Source organism: Bombus impatiens, unplaced genomic scaffold (genome assembly GCF_000188095.3).
Source record: "Bombus impatiens unplaced genomic scaffold, BIMP_2.2 scf_0049, whole genome shotgun sequence".
Classification (NCBI taxonomy): domain Eukaryota; kingdom Metazoa; phylum Arthropoda; class Insecta; order Hymenoptera; family Apidae; genus Bombus; species Bombus impatiens.
The window spans coordinates 901,904-919,438 of NT_176468.1; the positions used below are offsets into that span (position 1 = coordinate 901,904).

At 28.4% G+C, this 17,535-nt stretch overlaps 5 protein-coding genes across 5 annotated transcripts; 2 read left to right on the forward strand and 3 right to left on the reverse strand.

Moving 5' to 3' along the window:
- The first annotated feature begins 170 nt into the window (after positions 1-170).
- LOC100748797 (protein CNPPD1) lies at positions 171-2,205 on the forward strand. The gene is made up of 5 exons (XM_003485242.4): positions 171-403; positions 477-573; positions 878-1,083; positions 1,160-1,288; positions 1,375-2,205. The coding sequence occupies exons 1-5, from the start codon at positions 359-361 to the stop codon at positions 2,101-2,103; spliced, it is 1,206 nt and encodes a 401-aa protein (XP_003485290.1). The 5' UTR covers positions 171-358; the 3' UTR covers positions 2,104-2,205.
- Positions 2,206-2,367: 162 nt separating this feature from the next.
- On the reverse strand, positions 2,368-5,685 carry LOC100748911. Its single transcript, XM_033324006.1, is given in 9 exon segments — positions 2,368-2,730; positions 2,808-3,011; positions 3,068-3,135; positions 3,305-3,346; positions 4,347-4,368; positions 4,486-4,501; positions 4,503-4,529; positions 4,766-4,883; positions 5,205-5,685. Coding segments are annotated over 9 exon segments (921 nt in total). The 5' UTR covers positions 5,545-5,685; the 3' UTR covers positions 2,368-2,646.
- Positions 5,686-6,108: 423 nt separating this feature from the next.
- Positions 6,109-7,706, reverse strand: LOC100749109 (coenzyme Q-binding protein COQ10 homolog B, mitochondrial). The gene is made up of 3 exons (XM_012391645.3): positions 7,397-7,706; positions 6,732-6,851; positions 6,109-6,637 (listed from the first exon to the last, which is right to left on the reverse strand). Exons 1-3 carry the CDS (start codon positions 7,438-7,440, stop codon positions 6,193-6,195), a joined length of 609 nt encoding a protein of 202 aa, XP_012247068.1. The 5' UTR covers positions 7,441-7,706; the 3' UTR covers positions 6,109-6,192.
- A 205-nt stretch (positions 7,707-7,911) lies between these two features.
- On the forward strand, positions 7,912-9,975 carry LOC100748676 (succinate dehydrogenase [ubiquinone] iron-sulfur subunit, mitochondrial). The gene is made up of 6 exons (XM_003485241.4): positions 7,912-8,077; positions 8,674-8,804; positions 8,869-9,012; positions 9,100-9,295; positions 9,402-9,626; positions 9,688-9,975. Exons 1-6 carry the CDS (start codon positions 8,033-8,035, stop codon positions 9,778-9,780), a joined length of 834 nt encoding a protein of 277 aa, XP_003485289.1. The 5' UTR covers positions 7,912-8,032; the 3' UTR covers positions 9,781-9,975.
- A 225-nt stretch (positions 9,976-10,200) lies between these two features.
- LOC100749227 (nitric oxide synthase, salivary gland) lies at positions 10,201-17,321 on the reverse strand. Its single transcript, XM_003485246.4, has 24 exons — positions 17,076-17,321; positions 15,702-15,838; positions 15,426-15,588; positions 14,894-14,985; positions 14,692-14,833; positions 14,479-14,618; positions 14,226-14,400; positions 14,055-14,156; positions 13,791-13,985; positions 13,476-13,718; positions 13,273-13,377; positions 13,137-13,204; positions 12,919-13,062; positions 12,681-12,855; positions 12,476-12,605; positions 12,342-12,420; positions 12,080-12,273; positions 11,832-12,001; positions 11,531-11,741; positions 11,363-11,450; positions 11,153-11,277; positions 10,945-11,090; positions 10,670-10,861; positions 10,201-10,604 (listed from the first exon to the last, which is right to left on the reverse strand). The coding sequence occupies exons 1-24, from the start codon at positions 17,181-17,183 to the stop codon at positions 10,497-10,499; spliced, it is 3,432 nt and encodes a 1,143-aa protein (XP_003485294.1). The 5' UTR covers positions 17,184-17,321; the 3' UTR covers positions 10,201-10,496.
- Between the last annotated feature and the right edge of the window lie 214 nt (positions 17,322-17,535).

Consider the following 17,535-nt stretch of genomic DNA (forward strand, 5'->3'; position numbering starts at 1 on the left):
ATACCAACAATATAATAAGAGTTATCCTATAAACATAATCGACATATATATATTTAATTTTTTATTTTATTTAATCTTTGTTCTCACACAAATATAATTTTACATACATACCGTTCAATAAATAAGTACTCTAATGTTTTTCAGATCAGCTAATTCAATATTTGTAGTGGTACGAATGGTATTTTACCTATAGCTCCATTCATTATGAACAGGAAATATAAATCATCTTGTTCTACTCAAAATTGGGTTTCATGTATCATAGCTTCAAAATACGATATTTATAAATTGTTGTTTCCATTTTTCATATATACATATATTATTTAAAAAAATATTCATTTAGTTTCATTAGTGATTTAACATGTCGACTATGTCAAGGAAAAGGAAAACCCCATCGAAATTAAAGGTAACACTAGTTTCGTACCACATTTTTAATGAATAGGAATACAAAAATTTCCTAACCTTATTTTTATTTACAGAGCATTGGTAATCACGACGAATTTTTAAATCGTATATCGAAATCGCTTTACTATTCGAAATTACCAGTAACTGATTGCCTCAGTCTACCTGTTACCGGTTAGTATCAGTAATTTTAAAAATATTTATTGACATATTCGCTCTACTTAAATTATATTAATGAAATTGTATAATTTCTAATTAATCTAATATAATAGTCTTAACAAGTTATTTAAGTAAAAAATAACGTATTACTTTCTTATAAGCTATATATTATTATATTTTATCTATTTGATATAAATTTATAAATTGTTGTGATGCTTAAGCAAAATTTTTATATTTTAATAATATTTCACAAACAATTATTTTTTACAAACAAATATTTTTCATCATTAATGATTATGTAATTAAACTTTATTCTTAGAATTGGCAGCTGAGTTATTTACTGAAGTGAAAGGTGGTTATACACTTGAAAGATTAGATGTGGAAGAGGCTAGCAGAATATCTAGAAATGCATGTGTTTCGCCATGTTCCCTTGTTTTAGCATTACTGTATTTGGAAAGATTGAAAGATTGTAATCCAGAATATCTTCAACAAGTGGCACCTTCTGAGCTCTTCCTTGTTTCCTTGGTATTATGTTTGCCTCAAATAAGATTAAATTAACCATTGAGGATTATTATAAAATATATTGTTTTTTGTTCTACAGATGGTGGCTAGTAAATTTTTAAACGACGAAGGAGAAGATGATGAAGTTTTCAATGCTGAGTGGGCACTATCAGGTGATCTGACTATATTACAAATAAATCAGTTAGAGAAAGACTTTCTCAAAGCTATTGTAAGTAAATTAAATATACTACTGAATCTGATGTTGTATGTACTGATGATGTATGTTATTAATAAGAAATCTTTCCAATTATACAGGATTGGACTGTTTTTGTTCATAATCAAGAATTTTGGGAAAGACTACAGAAATTGGAGAAAGATGTAGCTTACAGAGAAGCACAGAAAAGAGGCTGGTTTTCATATACAGAATTAACTTGTCTAATGAATTCAATGCAATTAATAGCAGTAGCACAAGCTGTAGTAAATATGTCAACCATTTGTTTGGCAACATATACTGCAGGAGTAATTACTCTTTTAGGCTCTGCCTTAGTTGCAAGCTACCTTCCAGGGACAGTACTTAGTCCAAGACAAATAAATAATTCTACAGATATGAAAACAGATTGTAATCCAGTAATGGATATAACCTCATTGCCAATTGAAATTGAAAGTATTTCATCAGAAGATATTTTAATTGATGATTTTATATATACATCCTTAAGTTGCAATCAATCTCAAGAAAATTGTGAATATATTAGAATAAACGAGGCTACTGATGCAAATTGGAAATGGTGGTTAAATTCTATGATGATATGGCTACCGGAATATTCAGGTCTAGAGTCGACAAAAACATTGCGTACAGCAAACGATAAAACCGAATATGCAGACACGTCAATGACAACAAAATTTTTATTCGACATTACTATGTCAGACGAACCTTTTATAAAATTTTGGAAACAAATATTGGGGATTGATTTAGAAATTCTTCTGCACGACTGGAGATATTACGCGAACTGTGTTACAAAATTGACACTCGATCATCAGCACTGAACATCACATATCAAAATATTAAAATTTAACAAGATATATTGTCTATATTAGAAGAGTTTCCAAAAAAGGTATATATATATTTTTTTTACTAACCTGTAACTGGCAAAAAAAATTTCTTTACTAACAAATCATTTTTTCAATAAAGAATATGAAATATGGAGGCATTAGTTTTTCTTAATTATGACAACCTTTAGGATATAAGCTCTACAAACAGATCTAAATAATAAAAAGAAAAATGATAATGTCAGAATATAAGACACAGGATAATCTATCTGTTACTACTGCTATTTATACAGTTTTGATAATACATTTACAATTACTTTATAGATTATGTATACATTAAATACATTCATTGTACAGAAATTACACAATATTACATAAACGCTATGATTGTCATAAATTAATGTTGCAAATAATTACGAAACTTGGTCTCGAGTATATCGTAAGTTGATAATTTTTTCTCTACTATTGTACATCAATTTACTATAAAAAGTAAATATTGTAATAATAGTAAAAGTTTTTAAGCGTGTAATATTTATAATTTCAACCACCATTATGAAAATAGGAAAAAACAGGAATAGGTGTCATCCCAATAATGCAGCCAATTGTAACTCCGATAACACGTCCCTGGATTATTAAAAATTATTTTCTTATTCGTTGTAAATTCTTAATTGAAACGAAATGTAAAAGTGAATGTATCATACCAAATTAGCGGCTGCTTTTGTTCTATGTAGGTTTAACTGCATGGGAGTAAGTTTTGGTGCTTTAAAACCAACACTTTGAGCAAAACGTTCTACATAATGTACAGATCCAATTCCTATTATATCAGATATTGTATTTCCTAACGCGGCAGCTGCCATAGTCGATATTGGAAATTTTTTATTCAATATTATTTCAATTTGATCTCCCTGAAATGACAACATTACAAACTCGAACATACATAATATATATCCGTAATACATACAGCAACAATCATGATGAAGTTGTCAAGAAAACCAAAGCCAATGAATGGAATTGCATTTGAAATTGCAACTGTAAGAATGTTATATATCATTATATAATATTAATTAAACATCTTTCACAATAACAAGTTCAAAAAATTATTATATTTTATTAGATAGATTATTTTAGTAAATACTTAAAATTGAGTTTATATGTTTCTTAAATATATTTGTTGAATGTTAATATTTAAAATTCATACCTAATACTAGATCTTTTGTAGTTGGTTCTGGAACAGTTTCAGCTGCAAGAGGAAAACAAAAAATGTAAATGTGTGTCTTTTTATAACATGATAATAATTAATTAATAAGTAACTATGAAAAATATGATTCTTGTGTTACAACACATAAATGACAAAGGTTCATGCATTCATTTCTTTATATATACAAAACTTAATCATGTTTAATAACTTTATAAGTGATAGGAAAGTTACTAAAGATTGGCATGAAATGATAACATTATATAATTTACATGAGGAATATTTACTATGGTTAATTACCTAACAACAAATAAAAGAAAATCTATAGGATAAGTAATTAATTAATTAAGTACACAAGATTATGAAAAAAATTTTATTCAAATAAAAGTACATTTTTTTTTATCTAAAAAGTACTTACATTAAAGTTTGCTACATATATGCTAAATATATCTGTATTCTGTGTAAAATTAAGTTAAGTATTCTGTTTTAGAATATGTTCTACAATATGAAAAGAATATTTAGCATGCAAAAACATGAAACATTCCACATGAAAATTTAGTGGAAGTAGCAAAAATTAAATTGTAAAAATATTTTAACATGATCTTTTTTTATATAATGAAAATTTCTAAAATTATTTACCTAAATGTTCAACTTATTTTTATACAGGTATCTGGCTGCATTCATTATGTTCATTGTTGAATTAATAGATGAAACTCATTATAAAGTTCTTGTAAAAAATATGCTTTTTTCAAAGTGTTCAACATCTTAAATCATAAATGTATCAAAGTTACTTAATGAAATTGTGAGAGTTATTATTCAAAAATAGCATATATTGTTTAAAAAAATGTGAAATGTATAAGAAAATTTGTGTTAAGAAACGTTTCTTTATAACATTTGTAAATATTTATCATTATATATTGTTTAAAAAGAGTATAATATAAAAACATAACTTAAATAGTTTAAATTTCCCTTAAGCTACCATATAGCATTATGTATATTGTGTTAAAAACAATAATAAGTATGTACATGTAATGTAATATATTACCTAAGTGTGGTTCTGTAGTTGTCTTTTTAAAACATCCAGAAAGTTCAGTTAGAATAGAAGAAGTAAGTAAAAGAATTAAAACACAATTAAAACAGTTGCATATAAAATACTAGTTTAGTGCATATTAAAATAAACTTACAAATTGATGCCCATGTAGAATGCAATGGAAGAAAATTTTTTATACTGTTAAAGAATAATGAAAATTGCAATGAATCATAATATGATAATAATAAATATTTTTACCTTTGAAATTCAGATCATTAATATAAAAAAAAGTTAAATCTTAGTAATATAGAATTCTATTATTGCAATCTACTTTAGTAGTGATGCAAAAGCTATTATATTTCATTTTAAAATTATAAATTGTTAATTACTGATTATTACAAAAATTAAATAATATTCTTAAGCCCTTACCATACTTGCGCATAAACCAATCTTCTGGTACAGGACAATAAGTGCCTGTAGGATCCATATCCCCTAATGATATTTTGCTAGGCCGTCCAAGTTTATTACACCATCGAAAAGCAGCTAATTGGTCTTAAAGGAATAGAAGAATAATTCTCATAAATGTTGTACAAGCAAAATTCATTCATACATTATTCATCAGATTTATAAAAAATAATTCTATTTTAGTGGTAAATAAACTGCAGATTTTTATGCATTTATGAAAAATTCAAAAATAAAAAAGTGCATAAAATGCACATCATATGTAAAAATATATAGAATACCTGAAATAGAATACTTCTATATTTGCATTTGCAAAACAATTGTCTACCTACCTTCTTAATTATATTTATAGAAATATGAATTTACATAAATATCCGCAGTCTAATGATAATTTGTAGAAAAAATAATTACCTTGATATCCAACTCTATCCTCTTCCGATTTACATTCTTCAAGAACTTTTAAAAAAAGATTTCGTTCTTCCAAGGTAAGCTTAGAGGCTACTTCTTTCGCCTTTTCCTTCGTTAAGGATTCAGGAAAATTTATTTTGCTTCCCGCGCTATAACGTATCCTCGATATACTCCACGTATCAACAAGAAACGAAAATAAAGAATGCTTTCTTAACAGAAAATTATCCACACAACACAATTTTTGACGACTGTGATAAAATCGCGATATATTTCTACTAAAATACATCATTTCCCGCGGGATGAATACTGTTTGACTAGTTAAAGTTGCAATCACCGTACACATCTTTACGAAAAAGAATATTCCCTTCCCTTCACGATATTTTGAATCAAATTTACGTGATTACGAAGGCATGTATAGTACTAATACCTAAAATCAATAATTGTGTTTGTTTAGTAGCGATAAAGATATACTATGCTATTAAACATTTAAAGATACATACACGTGCACATATCTTGAGTTACATAGATACACTGGCAATGACTCAATCTTACGTCATTGTTAAATCACATATTTAATAGTCTTAAACATCAAAAAATCATTGATAAGTTTCAGTTATCTTAATCAGTTAATACTACTTTATTTTTGGTTTTCAAATATTTAATCTTTTAATTTTGTAACATCCGTAGTAACATAAAAAATTATTACATATAAAAAACAATTTGTAATAATTTTATAATTAGATGTTAAATATTTGCAATATATATACATATATATATATATTATCATATACCAGATATGTATATTAGAATATATACTACTTCAAGTGTAAGTAGTTTCTTAAAAATATTATATATATAATATTATAATTTATACAACCTTGACTTGAGAAAAATTTACAAATCAGAAAAAGGAAAACGTTTAAGAAGTGCTTTTATTTATAAATTATACAATATTGTCATTAATTATTTATTAGTTTAATATTATTCTACATCATCTTTCTAATCGTACTGTTTTAATACATGGCCTTCCATATCTACGTTTAGCTTCATCAAGGAAGGCATTTTCCATTTGTCTCACGATTTCGTTAAAAAATAGATTCGACAAATGCGAATGAATTAGTGATTTAAATTCGAACGACAAAGAAAAATCAATGACGCAAGTTTGTGCATTATTTTTTAATCCTGGACTGAAAAGCCATAACGTATTTAAATGATTAAATAATCTACCATCTGAGCATTCAGCTTTTACGAAACGCGGCCGCATTGTCGTCACTTTTGATGTATAACTTTCATTTATAGGTGGAAATCCTATTACTAAGTTCGCTTTGAGCATATCATCACTTTTGAATATAACGTCGGATTTTTTACAAAATGGTACAAAATTTTTATAATTTTGCACGTCAGCTACGACATCGTATATTTGTTCCATTGAGAACCTGGGTATATAAAGAACTTGTCATAATATTTTTAGTTCCTTCGTGAGGTACCGATGAATTTAAAATTGACAATTCTTAAATTTAGAAAACTCACCCTACTAATTTACGACCTTCATATTCTTTTGTTCTTGCAATCATATATATTCTTCCTATATATTGTTTGTTAAAATTTTGCTTATTTTGAAGAACAGCATTTTCAAGCAATAAAATCGGTCTGAAAATGACATTAATACTTTTATCATAGAAATTAATTAAAAATTAAAAAAAATCTCTTGATTATGCATTTAAATGGTTCACCGAAAAAAATATTATTTTATTATTCTTTAATCATAAAAACAAATTTTATATTTTATTTTAACAATTATAACACATTGTTACTTACATAATATTATTAAAAGGAAAGTTTTAAAATTATGAGAAAATATATATGCGAGTGAAATGATAATGACTATTGTTTAAATTTCTAAAAATATAACAGTTATTGAAATATTTAGGAACGCTTGCAAGTGAAATGTACAAATATTAGTTAGGTTATGTATTATAATAATTTGTTTCATATTATAAATTTCCTTTTTTTATGATTATTATATTTAATATGCACTACATAATTTAGTATCTACAATTATTTTAAGAAATTATCTTAAGAATGGTAATTTAGGAAATGGAACACACATACGAAACATAACCTAGATAAATGAGCAATATACAGTTTATATTGAATGGAGTATTTAAAATAAATAAATACAAAAAGTATGTTACCTATACATGATGGTACAAGTTAACAATTCCACTGCATATAACATACATTAATAAAATTTATATACACAGATATATATACGTCATATTTTTATATATGCATGCGAAAACTTTGAATGTTATCAATTTTTACAAATACATTTCGTTGGTTTTTGTCTAATTTAAGCATTTCATCCAATTAAGATATATTTTATATTATCCATGTTTAAAAGTACGAATAAATTCTTTGAATTATTCAAAGTGGAACTACATAAAAAACTGATAAGAAGCATATAGATACATTTAAGAATAATAGGTGATATTTATAATTAAATGTCAATGAGTAGTATATAAAGTATAACAAATTTAGTTTATATAATAAAATGAATCCATATTTTAATCTAGTATATTAATTATATTACACAAAATATATTTGGGAGTTGTGTAATGCAGATATTATCAACAAATAAAAGTTTTTTAATTTTAAGCAATTCTATTGAGTAACTCCTTGCGTGTCATTGACATTGATATGAAATTTGACAGTGGATTAAGACACATTTCTACCCAAGCAAAGATCACAGAAAGGTTGGTACATCCTCACGTGCGTAGCTTACATAACACAGGTACCGCAAACGTCTTCACCCTAATTCATTTTAAAAAATGGCTGGTATTACACCGCAGGCTTGCAAAAATGCACTTCGGCAAGTAAGTATTGATAAAACTCATATTGATAATTAAATAATCACACTTTCTTAGTTATAGATTCTTTTTCTGCTTATGTTGCAAAGTGTTGTGCAAACCTACAATAAAACCTAACTTTAATCTATCGCATCATCGATGTCAATTCCATTGTTTTTTTCGTTTATATATTTTGACATTTATACTTAAACATTGAGAACAATGTCACAACAATGAGAACAATAATTAATTAAATAATGTTACGCGATGCTTTTGTTCAAACCATTATTTTATTTTTTATTTAATTTAGTGTAATAATTGGACAGACTGTCAGTATATAATTCTAGTTTCTTATTTTATTAATAAATAATTTTTTATTGTCGATAAATTCTTTATTGGCAAATATTCAAATAGAACGTATTCAATTAAATAAATATTCCGTTAAATGTATTATTATATTTGTGAGAAAATTTCGTAACTGTAATTGGCACATAATCAATAGTATAAGATTAAATACATCTATCTAATTAAATAAAAAAAGATAACACTATTTTATACAATAATTCATATTAACTAGCTATTTTTATTTAAATTCATTATTATATTAGTCTTCATTGATTTAGGTTAGAAGATTTCATATTTCTGCAAATCAAAATGCTGCAGCCAAATTAAAAACCTTTGCTGTGTATCGTTGGAATCCAGATAAGCCAGATGAAAAGCCATATATGCAAGAATATAAAGTGGATCTAAACACGTAAGTTTATTTAAAAAATTTTTTTTTGTAATTCTGTATTATTTTAATTCAAACTTTGTTATAGCTGTGGTCCTATGATATTGGATGCATTAATTAAAATTAAGAATGAAATTGACCCAACTTTAACTTTCCGTCGTTCTTGCCGTGAAGGCATTTGTGGTTCTTGTGCTATGAACATTGGTGGTACAAATACATTAGCATGTATAAGGTATATACTAATTACCTTTATTGAACAATTTTCAATAATAACACAAAGTTAGATTTAAAATATAAATCCTGATTGGTGTTATTTCAGCAAAATTGATACTGATACAAATTCAACTAGTAAGATTTATCCCCTACCACATATGTATATCGTAAAAGACTTAGTACCAGATCTAAATAACTTTTATAACCAGTATAAAAGTATACAACCATGGTTGCAACGTGGTGATGGACAGGAAAGTGGTTCAAAACAATATTTGCAGAGTGTTGAAGACCGTAAAAAATTGGTAATTAAATATTATAATTGTTAATGGAATTTTATATTTTTTATCCTAATGCAATAATGTGTAGTAATTAGTAATAGCACAATAAAATATAATTTTTGTGATATAGGATGGTCTCTATGAATGCATCTTATGTGCTTGCTGTAGTACCTCTTGCCCATCATATTGGTGGAATGGTGATAAGTACTTAGGACCTGCTGTGCTTATGCAGGCTTACAGATGGATTATTGATTCGCGTGATACCAAAGCAAAGGAACGTCTCGAAAAAATGCGAGACCCATTTTCAGTATATCGTTGTCACACTATTATGAATTGTACTCGTACTTGTCCAAAGGTAATTTTAAATGATCTAAAAAATATAATTCTTCAGTGTAAAATTATATGTTTTTTTAAAGGGTCTGAATCCTGGCAAAGCTATTGCAGAAATAAAGAAATTGTTAGCCAATATTAGTGAGAAACAAAAACCTGGCATTGATGCTGCTGTATAAGTGAAAAATGAAAATGGAATTAGTCAATCATATGTACTTTTCGTTCATTATAATTAAATATGAAAATATGTTTGATTAAATGAAAACGAATAAATATAGTTAATTTAAATTATTTAATAAAATAATATATAGTTGAAGTCAAATTTTTCATGAACATCGAATGTGGTTTACTGTAAATAAAAATTCCTTCTGATATAAATGATTTTATTTGTATGTACTTCAACTATTGACTTTTATATAAATATGGAGGTGAAACATAATATATTGAAACTCATTAAATAAATGCAATAGAATATATTCAGTACTTTATATTGCACGTTTTATATCTTTCTAATAACGCATTATTGCTAATATGAATTTGTTGAAACATTGATTAATTTCACAATGAGCAAGATGTTATTTAGATATGTATTTTTACTCTTTTTACTAAAAAACAAAGATATACTAATCTTGCTATTATTTAATTCAAATCTAAGTAGTTAAGTAGTACCATCAAAAATATACACGCATATAATACTAGAAACTTGTACATTATAATATTTATAATTATCATAAAACTATAGTAAATTATGTAACGGTACGACATATTAGAGAATAAGGACATCTCAATATTTTTCCATTTAGTTTTTGCATAAGAATGCATGATATGCATAATTGAAAACTATCTACAAAATTGTTGAAAATTTTTCAAGGTTACATGTACATCACAATAAGATTTAAGGCTCTGCAGCCATTCTATTTCTTGCTGTTTCCCTCGATCGATTATGTACTTCTGCTGTTCTTAAAGTAATACCAAATATGTCTTCGTGATAACGATTTTCATCCTAAAAAACAATTATATAAGTAATTGAAATTGAATATTTAGACATAAAATTGTGATATGGCTTACGCGTAATGATAACATATACGCCTCGACCTGTTTATCAGTCATTTCACCATGAGTCTGTATAATATGTTTCAAAGTTTGATAAACATCTTCTGCCATTGTACAATCGCCACAAACATAAAAATGACCTCCTTCGTACACCAACATATCATAAATTTGTGAAGCTTCTGCTTGAATTAAATCTTGTACGTATGTCTGTTAAAATTAATATAACTATAATATTTCAAATACTACAAAGTAATGTTAAAAATTCTTTAAAAAACATTTTAAATTGCAACCTTTTTCAATCCAGGTTCTCGCGAAAGAGCTAAGAAAACCTTATCTAAAACGCCAACCTTTACCATTTCTTCCTTTTCTTGTCTGTACAGATCTAAGCTTCTTTGACGACAACCAAAAAATAACCAGACATTTCCGTACTCAAGATCTACAAATTTTTTATTCCGTATTTATTTTAAGAATATTATAATATATCATAAACTATGATACCTGGTTGATATTTCATTTGTGCAAGGCGATGATGCCAGAAACCACGGAAGGGAGCAATTCCAGTTCCCGGACCAACTAGTATCATTGGCGCTTTTGGTTCGATTGGCATATAAAAGTTAGGTGCACTAAATGTAGAAAGAAATATATCATATTTTACTACATCTGCTAAAATTATATTAATAAAAATTGCTTTTACAAATACGAACTTACCTACGTACAAATACATATAAAGGTTCTCCATCTGATATTTCACGTAGATAATTAGAACAAACTCCATAATGAACTGGCCCAGAACCGCCTAATTTTTTACAAATAATTATATTTTTAAGCAAAATAAGGTCTCTAGATAATTCAGGGATTGTATGTAAAATTAGATACCTTGTGTTTTATATTGTACAACAGCGACGGTAAGATGTATTTGTCCTTGATGTACATCCGGAGAAGAAGAAATACTATAAAATCTCGGTTGTAAAGGAGTTAAATGGAGTAATAATAAGGGCGCAAAAGGTTTCACGGATGGAAATTCATCTAATACTTCTACTAAATTGGGGAACTTCCAATGTCTCCAATCCTCGTATGCTGCTGGATCCTATATTTAAAAAGAAGAAAAGATTTTCCAGATTTTTTCATGCTTTTGGTAATTAAATTTTTTCAAATTGAAGATTAATATAATATTTACAGAAGCTAAAAGGTTGAGTTGAGCTTGTTCTTTTGGATTTGTAGCAATCGATGCAAAGTATCTAAGAAGGTTTGGTGTTGGTGGTATCGTGATATCTAAAAATCTTTTCAGTAATATTCTCAAGGAATTAGGAAGATACCTATCATGTGCCATCCACGTTTTCACGATTCCTATATAACAAAGAAAAAGAAATTTATTGCTACTGAACAATAACGAGACTTAATATTTTCAATAATGTTAATGCTAACCATTCGGTGTGTGGGATTGCTTCTGTATTTGCAATTCAATCGGTGTATTTGGATCAAAGGGAGTTTGTACTCGTTCCAAAATTGCTTCTACCAATTCTGATCTATTACATGCGAAAACTCCCAAATGATCACCAGGCTTATATTGTATTTCCATACCTGCTATATCATCGAGTTCCAGAAGTAATGTAGTTCCACTATATAAGATCGTAAAGTCAAAGTTCATTGTATAATTATAAAATTATTATTTAAAATATATCATTACCTCGATGAATCACCGCTTAAATTTGTTTTTCGGAACATATTACAAGTAGTCACGTTTCTATTGTGACATTTGCTTAAAGCTGAAATATTACAATTATAAAATTTATAATTTATAAACAGTTATAGATAACATACCTTTTCCAATTAGTTGTGGTTCAGCTTCTACAAACCGAACAGTAGCTGCCGACAAAGCTTCTGAGCCTAAAGATAAAGCAACTTCAAGTAAAGTATCATCGTCATCTAAGCAGAAAGTTTCACACGCAACCTGGAATTGTTATGAGAAATGCTTAAAAATTACTGCATAATAATATATAAAAGATTATAGTAATAAGATACAAACAGCGAAAGTATCGGCTGCCCATTTCCGAAACGTTTGTTCCTGTCCACACATTTCATCTCCTTGTGCCAATTTCAACAGTCGTTCTCCGCCTAATTCGCCTAGCAAGTTATCCACATAGCGACCAAATGCGCAAAAGTTTGGATATGCTGATGATCCCAATGCGAAAACAGCAAATCTATAAAAGGGAATATAAGCTTCGTTTCACATTTATAAGTTAATTTTAAATAAATATCTATACCTGACGTTGCTCAAAGGACCAAAAGTGTCTTCCGTTTGAGAATCTGTGGTAGAACCACGAAGTGAATCCAGTCTATCTAGTTTCTTTGAATTGCTTACTTCTGTCTGACTATTTGCTTTAATGAACGATTTTGAGGTCGCTAGGCTGAAATCATGGTATAAATCATTGGGATTCAATTTAAGAATTTCATCATTTTATTATTTTAAATGTATAAATACCTTATCTTATTGCCACTATTAATGTACGTTTCATTCATTTTCATTGCGTACAAATTTTGTGCGAAAGCCTAGAAGATAAAATATATATGAAACCATAATTTGTTTCAATCTTTTTATACAAAAGATATAAATTTACTTCGCCATTTTCTGGGGGATCACCGTTCCCAAAGGTGGATGTTATAACCAGTAATAAAGCTTCGTGTTCTATATTACTGATATCATAATCCGACATACAGAGTACCTAAAATTGATAGCTTCAAGTATTTTTCAGGCGTTATTTCTTTAAAATGAACTTACTGAAACTGAAAGTTTTGTGATATTTAATTAAATAATGAATACCTGGGAGTGAAAAGCATGTCCTAATAATTCGCTAAGTTTCTCAGCGTACATCTGTGAGGTGCCAGTTTCCGTAGCAAATAATACTGTAGCTTTTATTCTTCGAGATAAAGCTCTTCCAAATAACTTAGACGTAAATTTTACTGCTCTTGCAATTTGCTTAAAATGAAACTTTCGCCTTGGCTTTTTAGATGTTGATTTTTTATCGCGACCCTTTTTCCAAACATGTGTCTTCCAAGCAGGTTCCTATTATTTTACAGTAAAGAAATATAATAAATATAAAATAGAGATGTGCTAAATAACTTATCCAATAAAAACCTGAGCATCATACGATGGCTTCAAATAATACAGGGCCATCTCCTGATGAAACACAGGTGTAGCTGATCCTGATATCGGTGGTACGATCCAGAGCCAATCGGCTGGACATCCATTTCTTAATCGCATTTCATTTTCGTAATGTTTCATGAAAGATTCCGAAGCGGTATGGTGATCCACGATTGTCACATTTTTCATCTAAAAGATTTATTATTAATTTTTATAAAAAATGTTGAATATTATTATCTACAATTTATATATACATACTTGAAAACTATACAAAACAGCAACATTAGCTTCTATCATGGCTTTGTCTTTCCATAATGAAGTGGATGTTCTTGTATCTAATCCCATATGAGTTGCAATTGTCTAAAAATAAAATTTATTTTAGCACGTTTCTCTAGAAGAATGAATATTAAAATTCCGTAAAATATTTACTTCTAGTAAATTATATCGTTGAACATCGCATAAATCCCTCGACCCAATTTCAGTGCTCATGTACCATCCATTGAATGGTGCGGCTGTAAACTCCAAACCTCCGCAATCGAATACCATTCCAGATACGGCAGGAACCGCGAACCATTTTAATTCTAATTTCTCAAACCAATCGTATCTAGAATAGAACAAGTAAAAATTATTTGACATTAATAAATTTTACAAAAATACATTAATAACGAACAAAAATACTTACGTTGGATGACTAAGAGGTACTTCAAGAACAAGTTCGCTTGGAATATCAAAATAATCAGGATCATGGCCGTTTGCTGACAATACCAACGGCAATATGTCGAAACGAGTGCGTGCACTTCTCCAACCTAGTTTCATGCATAGCTGTAAAAAACAGTAAGTTGACTGATAGTTTTAAATTAGAAATGGAAAAGGCAATTGGAATTAATCAGCTTACTTCGGTGAACTCAACGTTTGCAGGATCACCAATTATGGTACCGTCTGGATTTTTATATCCCGCATAACTTATTAATTGTTGATTCCACACTCTATAATCGTGTTTTCCATCTGTACGTTGTGGAAATATAGTTATTGCAGACCTAAAAATAATAAAAAATAAATAGTACGCATCCCATGGAAAATTTTTTCAGTTGAAATACCTAATGTTTCCTTTGTTCGTACTGTACTTAATGTGATTGCATAAAGCTTCAAACATGCCGCTGGTAGTCGTAACGTAACGACAATCAAACACCTATAATAAATGAATATCTACATATATATGAGAATTCGTGGAATATCATTCTATTCTGTTATTAATTTTATCCGTGAATTGAAACAAATTGGATAATGTAGAGAAGATGCAAATTCACATTTTTATGGATATAATTGAAAAACGGGTTCTGAATAGACGACTATTTAATTCATTAAATGCTATAACTATTCAAATATTTTGGATAGTTTACGCATTTTGATATATTTTTACTTATTTTTAACTTTATAAATTATGCGTATTCTGTATATTTTTGTACCTTTAATTCTATATCGTTAATTATTATATATTCAGCTTTGTATTAGTAGAAACGATCTTGAACTTGATAGAAGAAGCTTCCTAAACTTATACTGACTATACCTTTAATTCTTCAAATATAAGTTTTGATTGATTAGGACATATTGACACATATTGTCACGTACTTGCAATTTAGACCATTGAATACGACCGATGCATCTTGTGGCATTACGCCACGCTAGTTTCGCTCCGAAAACTAATTCAGTTTCAGTTAATTGATAAGTGCTAGTAGCCATAACTTCCTTTTGCACGCTTTCCCAACGAATACGATGTGCTTCGCTGTTTAATCTATTTTTTAAAGGAAAAATATTACTTAACAACTTGAATATTATAAATATCATTGTATAAAATATGCTATAAAATATCATAGAAATATAAAACATGTTTTGAATGCATTGTACCTTCTGATGGAAGAAAAATATTGTTCGAGAAAATCTTTCGCATGCACAAGGGTCTCTTCTCTCGAACGGGCTTCTGTTCCATGAATCGGTAGTTGCATAATGCTACCGAGACACACTTGACCAGAGCACAATGTTTTCTGAAGAAAGTAACAAAATTAAGCAAGTATTCAATTTTTTCCAAAAATTAGAAATTTTTTTAATCGTTTACTTAGGTCGTTATAAGTAGTAAAAAAAGAGTATTATTAATTAAAATAACAGCTTCACGTTTAAATCAGATTATTATTATTATTACACTAATCTCATTGTATATTCAAATCAGTTTAATTTCTAATCAGTTATTTACCAGTTTCATATAAATTGGATCCCCGAGAAAAATATTATGTTTCATTTATTTCAATTATTTCAAAACTCAATCTCCCGACTGTTTTGAGCAGCATAATTACATTACATATACTTCGGTTCATAAATATTAGGACATTTGCTAATTTTGTGCACTGTAATAATTAATCTAGATTGTTAGAGAAATAATTAATCGGTCAGAATTTTGTATTTGTATAGAATAACATTATTATCTAAAACACATAAAAAGATTATAGAGAGAAAATTATAGAGAGATTGTAGAAGAAAACTATTCGTAAAAATTTTATTTTTGCCATCTATATAATTAATGGTCCAAAACACATAGAAAGAATTTTGATGAATTCAATAGCTAAAAAAATAACTTATGAAATTATCTCCAACTATATATGTATACAATATTAATTATAATAATTCTAAATATACATATATATCTATAATATTATATATAACTGTTATTAATATAATTATAATATAATCAAAAACCTAGTAATATGAACATCTAAATAGTAACTAAAACAGTAACTAAGACATATGATGAATATAAATAAAGATACCATTTAAATTTATTATATGAAACTTGAAGTCAAAAAAGTATGAATTCGTTAGTCTAACGAAGTTCTAAACGAGGATTAATAGATTTCTAATGGTCTGTCAGAGTTTTCCTTATTCTCCTGTAAGTGTTCTAGTACTTATGAACGAATGTAAGTATACATATTTCCGCGCAACTAGTGGACCACCAAACTCTCGTTTTTCGATAGTATTGACTCGCTCTGTTACAAATTCGCCCACACTCGCAATCTCATTTGAACTCTCACACTATTCGCTACCGTGCAATTTCCAACGTCAAATACAGCCCGAAGTTTCCAAATAAAAAATTCCCCAAGATAGATACATAAAAGAAAGTAACCTACAAAACACGCAAATAAAAAATTAAAGAAGCAGAAGGGAATGAAAAGGAGAAAACAGAAATAAAAATTATTTATGCTTGTAAAGTGTCTCTTTCGTTATATGTACCTCGGCATTTCCAGCATGCAGAGAGTCAAAAGCCTCGGTTTTGTAGATGAGGTTACGCAGTTTCGTCGGTTTCTTCTGACAAGCACCCGTTGTCTCGTGCTCCTTCATCTCGGCGTTATGATTTTTTTGCTTGACAAAAAGTGCCCCTGACTCACCTGTCACCGCTCCGCTGTATATTAGGCTGCCGCGGCACGTATACTGGCTTGACTTCCTTTCGCGAGCATCCCCGTGAGAAGGGAGAGATATTTAGCCCCTTCCAATCAGCAGTACCTCAGACTCCGTGAAATCTCACATGCGCTATGGAGCTGCGCCATTGATTTACCGCGCCAATATGTTTCAGCAAACACTCTGCTGTCATACATTTCTTTTTCATTTTAGCCTCAAACATTTTTCTGTTACGTTTATGAGAAATTATTTTATAATATATCAGAAATGTCTTGAAATTTAACTTTATCTATTG

Excerpts from the sequence above, each read along its gene's own strand:
- LOC100748676 (XM_003485241.4), top strand. The coding sequence starts at position 8,033 with ATGGCTGGTATTACACCGCAGGCTTGCAAAAATGCACTTCGGCAA. Across the intron at positions 8,805-8,868 it reads TATAAAGTGGATCTAAACAC|CTGTGGTCCTATGATATTGG; the intron begins GTAAGTTTATTT and ends ACTTTGTTATAG. Across the intron at positions 9,296-9,401 it reads TTGAAGACCGTAAAAAATTG|GATGGTCTCTATGAATGCAT; the intron begins GTAATTAAATAT and ends TTTGTGATATAG.
- LOC100749109 (XM_012391645.3), bottom strand. The coding sequence starts at position 7,440 with ATGTTATATGCAGTGGAATTGTTAACTTGTACCATCATGTATAG. Across the intron at positions 6,852-7,396 it reads ACTTGTACCATCATGTATAG|ACCGATTTTATTGCTTGAAA; the intron begins GTAACATACTTT and ends TGTCATTTTCAG. Across the intron at positions 6,638-6,731 it reads GAAGGTCGTAAATTAGTAGG|GTTCTCAATGGAACAAATAT; the intron begins GTGAGTTTTCTA and ends TTATATACCCAG.
- LOC100749227 (XM_003485246.4), bottom strand. The coding sequence starts at position 17,183 with ATGAAGGAGCACGAGACAACGGGTGCTTGTCAGAAGAAACCGACGAAA. Across the intron at positions 15,839-17,075 it reads TGCATGCTGGAAATGCCGAG|AAAACATTGTGCTCTGGTCA; the intron begins GTACATATAACG and ends TACTTTCTTCAG. Across the intron at positions 13,986-14,054 it reads CTGTTTTGTATAGTTTTCAA|ATGAAAAATGTGACAATCGT; the intron begins GTATGTATATAT and ends TAAATCTTTTAG.
- LOC100748797 (XM_003485242.4), top strand. The coding sequence starts at position 359 with ATGTCGACTATGTCAAGGAAAAGGAAAACCCCATCGAAATTAAAG. Across the intron at positions 1,084-1,159 it reads AGCTCTTCCTTGTTTCCTTG|ATGGTGGCTAGTAAATTTTT; the intron begins GTATTATGTTTG and ends TTTGTTCTACAG. Across the intron at positions 1,289-1,374 it reads AAGACTTTCTCAAAGCTATT|GATTGGACTGTTTTTGTTCA; the intron begins GTAAGTAAATTA and ends CCAATTATACAG.